This window comes from Rhineura floridana, chromosome 11 (genome assembly GCF_030035675.1).
Source record: "Rhineura floridana isolate rRhiFlo1 chromosome 11, rRhiFlo1.hap2, whole genome shotgun sequence".
In the NCBI taxonomy this organism is placed as follows: domain Eukaryota; kingdom Metazoa; phylum Chordata; class Lepidosauria; order Squamata; family Rhineuridae; genus Rhineura; species Rhineura floridana.
Window position 1 is genome coordinate 49,397,179 of NC_084490.1, and position 13,053 is coordinate 49,410,231.

The 13,053-nt window shown below is 43.4% G+C and overlaps 1 protein-coding gene and 1 long non-coding RNA gene across 2 annotated transcripts in view; one reads left to right on the forward strand and one right to left on the reverse strand.

Moving 5' to 3' along the window:
• LOC133367221 (uncharacterized) overlaps positions 1–4,699 on the reverse strand; it is an 11,559-nt gene extending 6,860 nt beyond the window's left edge. The window contains exons 1-2 of the long non-coding RNA XR_009758549.1: positions 4,585–4,699; positions 1,002–1,219 (exon numbers count right to left, since the gene is read on the reverse strand). This is a non-coding gene — a long non-coding RNA (uncharacterized LOC133367221). The remainder of the gene's footprint in view (positions 1–1,001; positions 1,220–4,584) is intronic.
• LOC133367217 (keratin, type I cytoskeletal 24-like) overlaps positions 1–12,516 on the forward strand; it is a 13,943-nt gene extending 1,427 nt beyond the window's left edge. The window contains exons 2-8 of the mRNA XM_061591173.1: positions 1,353–1,435; positions 1,647–1,803; positions 3,667–3,828; positions 3,921–4,046; positions 6,491–6,708; positions 9,390–9,427; positions 12,201–12,516. Of these exons, the coding sequence (XP_061447157.1) occupies positions 1,353–1,435; positions 1,647–1,803; positions 3,667–3,828; positions 3,921–4,046; positions 6,491–6,708; positions 9,390–9,427; positions 12,201–12,304 (888 nt within the window). The 3' untranslated portion in view covers positions 12,305–12,516. The remainder of the gene's footprint in view (positions 1–1,352; positions 1,436–1,646; positions 1,804–3,666; positions 3,829–3,920; positions 4,047–6,490; positions 6,709–9,389; positions 9,428–12,200) is intronic.
• The last annotated feature ends 537 nt before the right edge of the window (positions 12,517–13,053 follow it).

Consider the following 13,053-nt stretch of genomic DNA (forward strand, 5'->3'; position numbering starts at 1 on the left):
GATCTACTTTATTTACACTCTGCAGATAAACTCATCTTAGATATTAAGCATAAAGGGTTGTGCCCAACTGTGGCTGTGTACACACTCCTGTTTACGCTGCACCCAGCGGGCTCCCACTACAGGTTTGGGAAGTGGTGTACACACAACATTAGCCATAATCCACATTTATCCTGTTGTTCCTCATGAAAGTGTGTTTTGATGCATTTTTTCTCCAAACCAGCTTTGATCTGAATTGAGTCAAAGAACAACCTAACTATGTTTTAAGCTGGCAATGTGTACACAGCCTAAGTTTTACTCCAATCCATTGAAATGGACCTAAGTTAGACATGTCCATTAATTGCAGTGGGTCTATTCTGAGTAAAACGTAGCTGGATACAACCCAAATGCGTCTCTCTCTCTCTCTCTCAAGCTCTTGCTCTCTCCCATTTTGCAATGGGATTGGACAGTCTGGACCCCAGCTACATTCAAGAACCTTTCCTAGAATCTCACCCTTAGAGGCTCTTTGTGCTCTTTGCTGTGGCACGTCCCCTGCAGATAGCCATCTTCATCACTATGCCCAACCCATCATGAAAAACCAACTATAGACTAAAGAGTACCCAGGCACATTTAAGCACATTAAATTAGCAAGGTACTGTTGGTTGTACAAATGCAGAAAAGGGCAACCAAAATGATCAAGGGGGTTGGCACAATTTCCTTAGGAGGAAATGTTACATTTGGGGCTTTTTAGCTTATGGAATAAGAGGGGCCATGATAGAGTGTATCAAATTATGCAGAGAAAGTGGATAGGGAGACTTCCGCACACAAGCAGACTTTCATAATACCCTGAAGCTGAATGGTGGCTGATCCAGAACAGTTAAGAGAAAGAACTTCACAGAGCACATACTTAAACAATGGTGATGGCTGCCAACCTGGATGATATTAAAAAGTGATTAGACAAATTCATGCAGAATAAGGCTATTGATGGCAAATATTCATTCAGGCTATATGTTGCCTTCATATACCTCTAAATACTAGCAGCTGAAGAATCACAAACAAAGAATGCTGTTTTGCTCAGGTCCTGCTTACGGGCTTCCCACAGGCATCTGGTTGGCCACTGTGAAAACGGGATGCTGGACTAGATGGGCCATTGGATTGTTCCAGCAGGGGTTTTCTTACGTTCTTATGGTTGCCTCATGTGTATCCTCTCCCTTCTCTTCTCAATTTTCCTCTCTAAAAATAGCTTTAAAAAGAAATGTCAATGTAATTACACTATTATTTTGGTGTATACTGTCCAAGAAGAGGTCTCGGGGATGATGGCGATTTTTTTTCCATCTAAAAAGTGCTGCAGCTATCTTTTATATGTTTGGTCATAGATCCTTAAATTCACTACTGAAAACGCTGGGGTCATTCTGCAAATCGACAATGCTCGGCTGGCTGCTGATGATTTCAAACTTAAGTAAGTAACAAATCCTAGGCAAGGGAAAGGAAATCAAACATGACCCCCACCCCTAATGTACACCTTCCTTCCCCGTCACCTAGCTTTCTAAAGATGGCAGAAAGCAAAACACAAATACACACACACAGTTGCCCTTGCTTTCAGAATTCATTTGAGGGGGGGGGGTTTAGAGTCAATACATTCTGCAAATGTTCTCACATTATCTTTAAAGGTTTGAGAATGAACTGTTCCTACATCAGAGTGTAGTGAGCGACATCAACGGCCTGCGGAAAGTCTTGGATGACTTAACCATGGCTAAATCTGACCTAGAGTCGCAGATCGAAAGCCTGAAAGAGGAACTTGCCTACCTCAAGAAGAACCATGAAGAGGTAGGAGAAGCGTGTTTCTAAAGCTATTATGCCACATCTGAGCAAACTGTTTTAGTCTCCCCAAGCTGAGGAGACAGAGGAGACAAGTTAGCTCCCATTACATATCTCACTTGTCCCAGGCATGGTGTGATCAGTGTGGAAAGGAAAACAGAGCCAGACTAAGAAGTTATTCATCTGTAAGAGGAAGGACAGCTTCACTTTGAAAATCCTGCTTTTAGAGAAACTGCACCATATTATTAGCATTACAGTGAAGTTGGCAAAATAACATTTAAGGGCCTATCCACATATTGCAAAAATCCTGAGAACTGTAATTGACCCCTCACGGAACTACAATTCCCAGCACTCTTAACGAACTTTAATTCCCAGAATTCTTTGGGGGGGAAGTCATGTGCTTAAATGTGTGTTAAATGTGTTTTAAATGTATGGTGTGGATGTCACCTAAATAAATGCATCAGTTGCTTTGAAGCCGTACAATACACAGTACCTGAAGCTGACAATGGATTTACAAAAAGGAGCTGGCGAAAGGCTCTTAGTCAAAGAAATTCTCCTTCTAAAGGCAATGAAAATTCCATAACCTCAGGTGCGTCTGCCACCTAGTGGTCGAATGAGAGCACTCTGAGGCAGAGACAATTCAGAATGCATTCAGGTGGCCTCAAGCAGCTAATTTGTGGGAAGGTATATGAACATTCAGGGCCAGCTCTTCCATCAGCCAGAGCAAGACAAATGCCTTAGGCAGCAGCAGGGGGGGGGGAATGGGACAGCAGCAACCTCCAACTGTTCCTCTGAGCCATTCAACTCTGTCAGATGACGGAGCTATGCATGCACACTCTTGGCCCACTCAAGTAGCCTGTTGCCTCAGGTGCAGTGGACAACATAATCCCATCACCAGACCTCTGTACATGGAATTGAGGGAGACACCATCTTATCCCCCTCAAAATCAGTTTGGCCAGCCCTGGTACATTCCTGTCCAGTGTCTCTTGGTAAATCCTATATTTGCTTTGCTTTTCCCAAAAAAACTGACCTGCTTTTATTTTGCTTTTTCACAATCCACATACTCCTTTATATCTTACCCACTTAGGGAGAAGGTGTGGTGGGTTTTTTAAGAAGAAGAAAGAAAAGAAAGCAAATACATTCCCTCGGGTATTAGTGGGCGTAGTCCACACATTAATTAACCACGGAAAAGAATAAAATATTAAACGAAAAACCTGCAGCAGTAAAATAAAATTTCCAGTGCAGCAAATGAGTTAAACATGGACTAGAATAAAAATGTTTTGAAAGAACTGTGGCTTGTGCATGAATAGCCTCTTCTAAAATGCCAGAAAACATAAAACATTGATTTTACAACAGAGGGGAGCAACCAGTAGTTCAGGGACCATGGGCATCTCCCAGGTTAACAATGTGCAATCCTACACATGTCTACTCAGACGTAAGTCCCATTGAGTACCTGGGGCTTGTTCCAAGGTAAGTAGGTATAGGTTTACACCCTAAAATGCCTACTTGAAATTGTGCTTACAGTTCCCAGATGGCTTTCAAAAGAAGTAACAGGATAATAGAATTGCAAAACCTCTGCACGGATCTCATTCATTTCAATGGCACTTGCACAACTACTCCCCTATTCTCTGTGGATTGTCAGAGATGCAGCTAGGGCTGGACTTTGGAGTGTCTTAAAAATGTTGCTGCCCAACAACTCTCATCATCACTGACCACTGGCCAGGTTAGTGAAGGCCAATGATGTCTGGATGGCCACAGGTTTCCCAGCCCAGGTCTAACATTACCTAGATATACCACTGTGGATTGTTGTCATTTAATGGACTGGTTCGTTCTACATGCTGTTAAAAATCCACTGGGCGTCTCCTGTTGCAGGAAATGAGGAGCTTACATGGGGCCGCCAGTGGGGATGTCAGTGTGGAAATGGATGCTGCCCCAGGAATTGACCTGACTAAGCTACTGAATGACATGAGAGCCCAATACGAAGAGCTTGCAGACAGGAATCGGAGAGATGCAGAAGAACAGTTCAACAAGCAGGCAAGAATGATCTTAAACCCCAAACCCTGGGAAATGTCCCAATTATCTAGACCGTCCACTAAATGCTTTTCTTCCTGGTTATCCTGTCTCAGGTTGGAGCTCTGAGGCAAGAGATATCTGCCAACGTGGATCAACTGAGCACAGGCAAGACCGAAATTACGGATCTGAGGCGCACTCTGCAGGGCCTGGAACTGGAGCTTCAGGCCCAACTTGCCATGGTAAGTATACTGTCGTTGCATCAGCAGAAATTCTTTCAAAAGGTAGTGCTAGCGCTAGTGCTGGGCAAACTAGGCTGCTCTAAAGATCGACCCAGTAGTACATACTGAAGTGCAGGAGCTCATCATTTGGGTACTTGAGACGTATATTTTTAGGACCCACCCTATTATGTGATTCTGGTTGTTTTTAATTATTTTAACGCTGTCTTTTAAGGTTGTTGTAACCCACCCTGGGACCTCTGGGACAATAAACGGACAATAAATGCTAATCATCATCATCATCATGAAGGCTCCCATAGTCATGCCCCCAAGGAGAGTTCAAAAATGCAGGCAGCTGTGCTGATCCCTATGTACACATACATCCCCAACAGAGCAGCGGTACATAGCCTACTGCCCAGTTTATCAGAATCAACTGATAGTTATAGAATAGGTGCTTACAAAATAAATTCAGCTCAAGCTGTAACAAAAGATCTTCACTGAGCCAACTTGCAACCTTTAGCTTCCCATTAGAAATGCAAACAATCATGTAAAGAAGTGTTACCATTTAAACTGCTAGCATGAATTAGGAAACCCATCCAAGGAAAGAAGTATCCAGGCTCTGCTTATTTTCCTCATTCTCTGGCTTCAGCAGTGCTAATCTGACACAAATATGAAAGTCTCATTATCACTTCATTCATTTGCCAGAGCAAAGGGGTGCAGCCTATTAATTACCCTGGCATTCTGGCAGATTACATCAACACTCCTGCTCTGAAAAAAAGTCCCAGAGCTTCAGTCCCCTGCTGCCCCCCTCTACTACACCACTGAATTTTGCAATGAATTCTTTAGAAAAGGCAGCTGATTCCCATGTAATGAGTGACTCCACTATTTGGCACAGGAGCTTATTTTGCAAGCCTTCCAGCAAATATTGAAATGGCATTTCAGCACTCCTGAGTGGAAGCAGCCATCACTTTAACATGTGTAGGAGAGACACAGTGGAGCATTCATCAGAGGAGTCACCAGGTTCATTATGTCAATTCCTTGTAATTACGATGTAAAAGCAATCAGAGCCCAATGAGAATGGGAAGGGGGTGAGAGAGGAAACCAAAACGTTAAGGAAACAGAGCTGCAGAGGCACCACAAACCACACATTTTATGATTTCTACACATGCAGTGGTAAGTATCTTAAGGGTGCCTTTGGGCCAAGCTTAACATGACACCATCCAAGCAATTAGTAACTGCTGCAATGATAGTGGGAGCAGGGCCCCAAGATCTAAATGGGGAAGGGGACAGGTTCTAATACTGTAGTAGTAGCTACAGCCCCAATCCAAATGTGGGGGACATATCTGCAATTCGCATTGGGAGAAAATCTTCCATTGATACAAATGGGAGCTTTCCTTTTAGTGCAAACAGAGGCTGCAGGGCCCTGATCTGGATCAGGGCACCCTGTGAATTAAAACCCACATGTCTCTCCCTGTCAGATCAGTGCTCCCACATCTGCTATTTATATGTGGAAAGTGCCATGTTCACTTTGGCCCTTTGGGGTAGTTTGCACACTTTGGCCCTCTGAGGTAGTTTACCCCCAGGGGATGCAAACAAAACCCCACCCCACATAATTTTGGTTGTGTGTGCAGGGGTGGGTGGATGGGTTACTTACACTTCAATCCTATACCAATTTATGTGAGAGTAATCCCCATTGTAATCCCCATTTCAACAAGCCTTTTAAATTGAGACCTATCCCAGTCTGTGTTGGAATTGCTTTTTAATATGTCCGTAAACCTTTTAAAAATGTTTTTAACCTTAGATGTTTTGAAAGCTTTTTTTAAGTCACATTTCTGAAGATGTTTTGTTTTAATGTGTTTTAAAGTTTGTTTTTATGATATTTAAATGTTTTTGGTTCTTTTGTTTGCCGCCCTGGGCTCCTACTGGGAGGAAGGGTGGGATATAATAATAATAATAATAATAATAATAATAATAATAATAATAGATCGTATTAGGATTTACTTCTGAGCAAATGTGCCTAGGATTGCAGTCAGTGTTATTCTTATAAATCTATTTACAGATGATGAAAGATACAGAAGCACCAAGAAGGCACTCCTGATTTCTCATAGGGCTGTATCTAATAAAGGCCACTGCATGAGCGGAAGGACTTCTGCTTGCACAGTGGAACTTCCTCTCACTTTCCTCTGCCTGTGTGCTGCACCACACCCCCTCTCAGATCTGCTCTGGAGGTTTCCCCAACCCTCCACAGCAGATTTGGGGAAGTGTGGGAGGCACACAAGGGGAGAAGTTTTGTTGCATGAGTGGAAGTCGTTCAACTTGCACAGTGCCTTTCTTGGATACAACCCTATGAGAGTCATTGGCTTCACAGATGTATTTAAAACAATCGTTTTATTTGCGGAAGTTTCCCCGGCTCCTTTCATTTTGCTGTATTTTTCCTCTTTCCTTCTCCTCCTGCATCTTTCTGACAGAAACAATCCCTTGAAGGGACTTTGGCAGAAACAGAACTAAATTACTGTAACCAACTCACCCAAATACAAGCTCAGATCAGCAGCTTAGAGGAACAGCTTCTGCAGCTCCGGTCTGATATGGAGAACCAGAATGCAGAGTATCAGCAACTTTTAGGCATCAAGACACGTCTGGAGATGGAGATAGAGACTTACCGCCGCCTCCTGGATGGAGAAGGAGGGTAAGGATTCGACATGGCACATGCAACTAAAGAAAGTACATTCTCACAGCAGAAAAAAAAAAGGAGTCTTGTAGCACCTTAAAGATGAGCAAAATGATTATGGCATTAGCTTTCGTGGACTAGAATCCATTAACACTTATAATAAAAGTGCTTGTTTGTAAGGTGCTACAAGAGTCCGTGTTTTTTGCTGCAAAACAGACTGACATGGCTATCCCTCTGGAAGTTGTTGCAGCAGAAACAACCAGTTTGGTTGAGACATTCTATTCACCCATAACAAAGAGATATTCTTTTTTGTCCCACGGGATCAGTGTTCCATGGAACAATGGCACAGTTTCTGTCCTTGTTTAATCAGAGATTAACTGGGGCAGGGGTACAATACCACGCCCACACCACTTGTTGCCAGTTGCCTGGCATTTTTAGGAACATGGGAAGCTGCCTTATATCAAAGTCGTTGGACCATCTAGCTCAGCGGCTCTCCAGGATTTCCAGGAGGAGTCTAACTGGAAACATCAGGATTTGAACCTGGGGCCTTTTGCATGCAACGCATGTGTTCTACCGTTGAGCTATTACCTCTCCCCCTTCTACCATGCCCAACCCCCAGTATAGTGTAAACAAGGGTGTGGCAGGGCCCCAATAAAAATAGAGGAGCCTAACCACCAATGTAGAAATAGTCAAAGAAAAGTAAGATATAATTTAAATGTTTATTCTCCCATATTGTAAATGCTTGGAGCAGAGAGAGGTATTTTCAAAGACTAGAATTAAGTCTTACTTTTAGTAGGTAAGGTAGGTAGGTGGAAATCACAGGACAGGACCTTCTGTATGGTTGTTTGGGGAAGGGCCGTAGCTCAATGGTAGAGCATCTGCTTTGCATGTGTCAGCTCTACACTGCGTCAGCAGTGCTGGTGGGGGGCTGGAAATTCCTGGGTGGTTGGCAGGGAAGCAAAGTCCTTAGCCGGCAGTCTGGCCATAAATCTGCCAGGTCTAGGAGGAGGGGAGCTGATAAGGGCCAGGCTTGTCCGAAGCGTACTTGCCGAGTCAGGAGTCCGGAAGCGAGGTCAGTAGAGGTCCGGGATCAAGTGCCAAGGGGTCAGTCTGAAAGAGGGTGCCAGGAAACTAGGAACACACAAGCCACGCCTGACGTTGCAGTCAGCAACAAGCTGCAGCCAAGGTGTGCCTTATAAAGAGCAAGGTTGACAGCAGGTGTGAGTCCTCAGCCTTTGGGCCTTAAGGAGACAGGCCTGCCTCTCTTCTGCCTGACCTTCTGCTGTCTACGTTCTGCAGGTGAGGGGGGAGTATCCTGTGCACTGTCTGTGTCTGGCTGCAGGGCCTCTGCTGTATCTGGGGTGCTCTGCAGCTGAGGGGGAGAAGGAGCTGGGTTCTCAGGAGGCTCCTCCGTGTCTCCTTCTGAGTCTGCTGCTCCTGGGTCTGCTGCTGTTACTCCCGAGTCGTCCTCATCTGAGGAGTCCTCTGACGGGGCCAGGACAGCATGCAGGAAGTCTCAGGTTCAGTCTCCCATATCCCTAGGAAGAGCTGGGAGAGAATCCTGCCTGAAACCCTGGAGAGCTGCTGCCAGACAGTGTAGACAATACTGAGCTAGATGGACCATTGGTCTGACTCAACAGAAGGCAGCTTCCTTTGTGGCATTAGTGAGACTGTGGACCTCCCTGCCCCTCCTCAAGCTCTGCATTACCCCATCTCTTAAGACTTTTCTATTTAGGAATTTGGCATGCTTTCTCTTTGATGGTGATAATCTCCTGGTTGAACAGGCTTTCCACTCTGCTTTGTTTTTAGCCTTTTTAAGGTATGATTATAATGTATCTTTCTATATATTTCTTTATACACGTTAGGTCCCATCCAAATGATCAGTCGCAATTTGGTCCCATTTAAATAAGCGGGCCTTTAGATAGTCATGGTTATCTTTTCACATTGATTTAAAATGGAATTCATGTGTGACTAACTTAGTATGGATGAAGCCCATTGTGCAACCCATCTTGACTACTGTATGCGGAGAGCAAAGGCAGCAGGTAGGTCTTGTAATAAAGGAAACAACACACTTATTAGGCTCACAAACCTGCTAAAATGGTAACGTACAAGTTAATGCCATAGCAATCTTGCCCCACAGGCAGATCTGTCTCAAAACAAATTCTGGGGCTCTGTAGATCTGACCACATGGCAAGATCTTCATGACAATGATACGCGATCACTTCCAATGAACTGAATGGGAAACTTTCCATTCATTCAAACAGGACTATGCAGAGTTGGGAATGATTCTAAATATCTGCATGTATAAAATCTGTAGTAAAATATATGTTGGTCAATATCTGCATGCTGGCTTTCTAAATTTGGGGAAACCAATGGGGGTGGGGATTCAGATCACACCTGCTGGCCCCACCCTTCAGTCTCCATGTGTTGACTCAAAGGTCTGCACATATTTTAATAGACAAAGGGTCAGCCAATTCCAATCCTCCATCTGTGTACTGATTCTTCCAGAATTTAGAAAATCTACATATGGCTGTGAGAAGATCTCCATTAATCCACTTTGAAACAGTCAAAAGCAAGTCTGAGCTGATTATCAACAATGTCCTGTAATACCTGACCGTAATAAGTTTGTGATCATTCTTAATTGCTCTCGGAAAAGCCAAGCACAATATATCTCTAAAAAAAATGTTTCTTCTTGACAGTGGTTTTGACTCTTCTGGATCTACAAGCTTTGTCAAAGGTAATTACATATATATTTCTATACAGTTGAAATGCACAGCCAAAGATTTGGCTGAATACTTCTCTATGTATTAAAAGTGTCTTTCTTTTCCTCACTCTTCACCCCTTACTTCCAGAACTACCTTCCCTGCCCATTACCCTCGTATAAACAACACATTGCCTCTCCTAGTCCCAAATACAATGTAACTTTTTTCCACTTCCCCCTTTCTTGTGGATCCATCCTTTCCTCAACTCTCGACACAGAGCCCTAGCCAAGATCCCCCTCACATGGAGGATCTCTATGTACACACACCAGTAACCATAGAGCACACTGGCCAAATGTGTGGCTGTCAAGGCAGGGCATGGACAGTGTGTTTGTGGGGGAGGTGGCCACAGGCACAACCCCACTTTCCCATCAATGTGTGAGGGGTGTCCATCATTAGCAGGCCATGTGACAGGGCAGAGCCACGGAGCTCCTCTCCTGATACCACCAGCATCGCTGTAGCTTTCCTGGATGGGATTGGGGCAGGGCATTGCAGTGGTTAGGACAGGGCAGGGCAGGTGCACCAGTGGAGCATTGTGCCTGCGCAGTCCCAATCTCGTGCTATCCGGAACCATCCCATCCAGGCGACCTGCAGTGATACCGGTGTCAGGAGGGTGACTCTGTGACTCCACCCCACCACATGAGCCACTACTGGTATCCGTATGAAAACTCTAGGTGTAGAACCCAAGCATTACAGGATTCTATGATGTTCCCTGTGGAGAATGAGTGCTTATTAACCTCACCTGAATTAATAGAGATGTCTTATGCCTCCTCCAACCATCCTTACCTCAGGTGGATTCAAGCTTCTCCATTTGCTACCTGTACGCTATATGCCCGTACTATCTGCTCAAGTTAAAAATCACTGGGGGAATACAACTTTTACCAACATTACAGTATCTGGTTGTAAGAAGTGACTAAACATGTCAGCTATTCATCCTCAACACTCCATTTATGTAAAACCAAAACACATTTTCCTTTCGTTAGCCTAACTTAGGCTCAAACAAAACACAACAGCAGCAGGACTCAGGCCAGGTCCTTCCAATTCTGTATAAACTGTGGGAGGGGGTTTAAAGTGCAGCATCACTTGGTGGAAGAGGAAGCTGAATCCTCCCATGGAATGGACAGTTTCAACAGGGTGAGAAAATGAATCACGTCTTTTTTACTTTAGGTTGCATACTATCCATTTCTAGGATCAAGGCAAATGGAAACCCGCATGTGTATTTCACCCCAGCTTCTCTGAGTAAATCAGTAGCTGGTTTGAATTATTATTATTATTGCTTAAAGTGTCAGCACTTAGGCCTTGTAAAAACATTATCTATTTTTCTTCATATATTATTTGTTCCTTGATCCTCACTGCCTTCATTATTTCCTCTTTTTTGGCACAGTTAGAAAAGCTATTATTATGTCCCTAGATGGGGCATTTTCTTTTGGTTTTAGTCCCAGACTGCGGTGGGCTCTATTTATATCTGTATGTGTAACTTGTAGATCAGTAAAGAATTCCTTCTACCAGTCAATTAGGAAACAAATGAAATCTCCCCTCCCAAAAAAATTCTTTCAAGCCGCTGAACCAAATATTCTGATGTCTCATTCTATTTTCCTGATGACCAAGCCTTAGTTGTAACTCTTTTTTAACTTTTATAATATTCTAAATTCTATCAGAGTGGCATAAGCCCAAGTCCAGTACTTCAGTAGCTTCCCTGTCAGCTCAGTAATTTTTATTTTCTAAGGCTTCAAAGGCTTTTTAACAAGGTTAATGTGCAAGTTATTTATGAGAGGAGATAACTTCCAGTGGGTCTTGGGAAGTTTGTCCAGGGTCTTTTTCTTTTTTCCCACTTGAGTCACCGGGCTTATCCACACAGGAGCATACCTTCGTACTAAAGACACTGCTTTTACCATTGTGATAGATTCGCAAGGTGCACACTTCATTCTCAATGGTAGCTTCAAACCCGCTGTTTTCCATTCACACTAGTAGGTGTTCCTTTGGGAAAGATTAGTGTCGCTGTTTCCTTGTGGACCTGCCCTCTAATTTTACATGTTTACTCCCTCCAGTTCAAGGCTGAAGCCAGGAGAGCGCCTAGGTGTGCAATTGACAAGAAAAATGAAACTGACTAGAGCCCCCTCCCCTTCATCATTGTCCAAGCCTGAGTGAAAGGTGGATGGGGGGAGTGAGTGAAAGGCAAAGTAGGCAGCGGCTGCGGCTGCTTTTGTGGCTGGCAGAAAGAGAGGGAGCGGGCAATGGGGCATAAGAGAGCCCACCCACTAAAAATACATCAAAGCAAAGCACCTACAAGGAGGAGTGCAACTGAGACAGTTTTTCCTTTCCTTTTTGCATTATCAGTGGATTGGGTTAATACAGATTTAAAGAGGGAAACTGCGCGATAGCTTCTGCTTGCCTGCAATGTCATGTGAACCATGCAAATTACAAGGGGATGCAAGTAGCACCAGATACACGCTAAATCGCCGTGTGGATGAGCCCACCACTTTACTTTGAATTTTTTTTTCTGTGCTGCTGCCCTCACTCCTGCTTATTAGCTGAAAACAGTTTTTTAGTCCTTTTTCTTTACCTGATCTGGTGCCAGAGGTCCTTTGTTACTTTCTCCTTGAAGCCATCCTGCCCCCAGTTCGGGTGTTTGATGATGATTTGCTTGTATAAATCAAGAGTATAATATGCAATAAAGCAAGGGATGTCAACAATCTGTTTTGTGCACTTATTTTGACTTTATTTTAATTTTGCTTTTGCTTACATTTCCAGAGCCAACGAAAACCAGAATGGTTAAGACAATTGTGGAAGAATTGGTTGATGGCAGAGTCGTTTCATCCCAGGTCAAATCAGTAGAAGAGAAACCAACCAAATAAACATCAAGAATCCATTCCACGTCCTGGCAGAGGAGCAAGAAAGTACACCTTCAAGAGTTATGCACAGAATAATTTTAGCTTAAAAAAGCATTTTTTCTAGAAGTTCCTCACTTTTTTCACTTTTCTTTAAGCAAATCTCAAAAGTGCATTCTGAAATCTTGATTTCTTTTAGCTGCAATAGTTCAATAAACCTTTTTACTATTTGCATAATACACTCAGTTGCAAAATTATCTTACTGTAGTAATGAAGACCAAAAAGCTGGGTTTTAACAGTGTGTATTAATTTCATCTATAAACAAGCATATGCAAGTAAAAAGACTCTGTACAGCCATCATGTCAGAGGCAACCCTTCACCCCTGCCCCCGTTATGTCTGAAGGCCAAACTAATGCTAATCACATGGTATGCCTTTAAGCACAGATTTTTTTTCTTCACATGACTACAGGATCAGGATTGCAATGACAGAGCAAATGATTAAAGCCCTCTTAAATCCATGCCAGGGGCCCAATCTAGATTAGAATCCCACATCTAGTATTTAGTGAATGGAAAATCTTGCACTTAAGGGCAAACCACAGGATTCATGTAACATAAGATGCCAACAGATACTTACTAATTACTAATTCCTTAAAATCTATGATTACATTTAGCCTAAAAGAGGGGATCTGTGGGGTATTTAAGTGCAGGGAGTACTGTACAGGGAACAAATATTCTGAGAAGTGGCACGCTCACAGCCCGATTTGTGTAGTCATGTA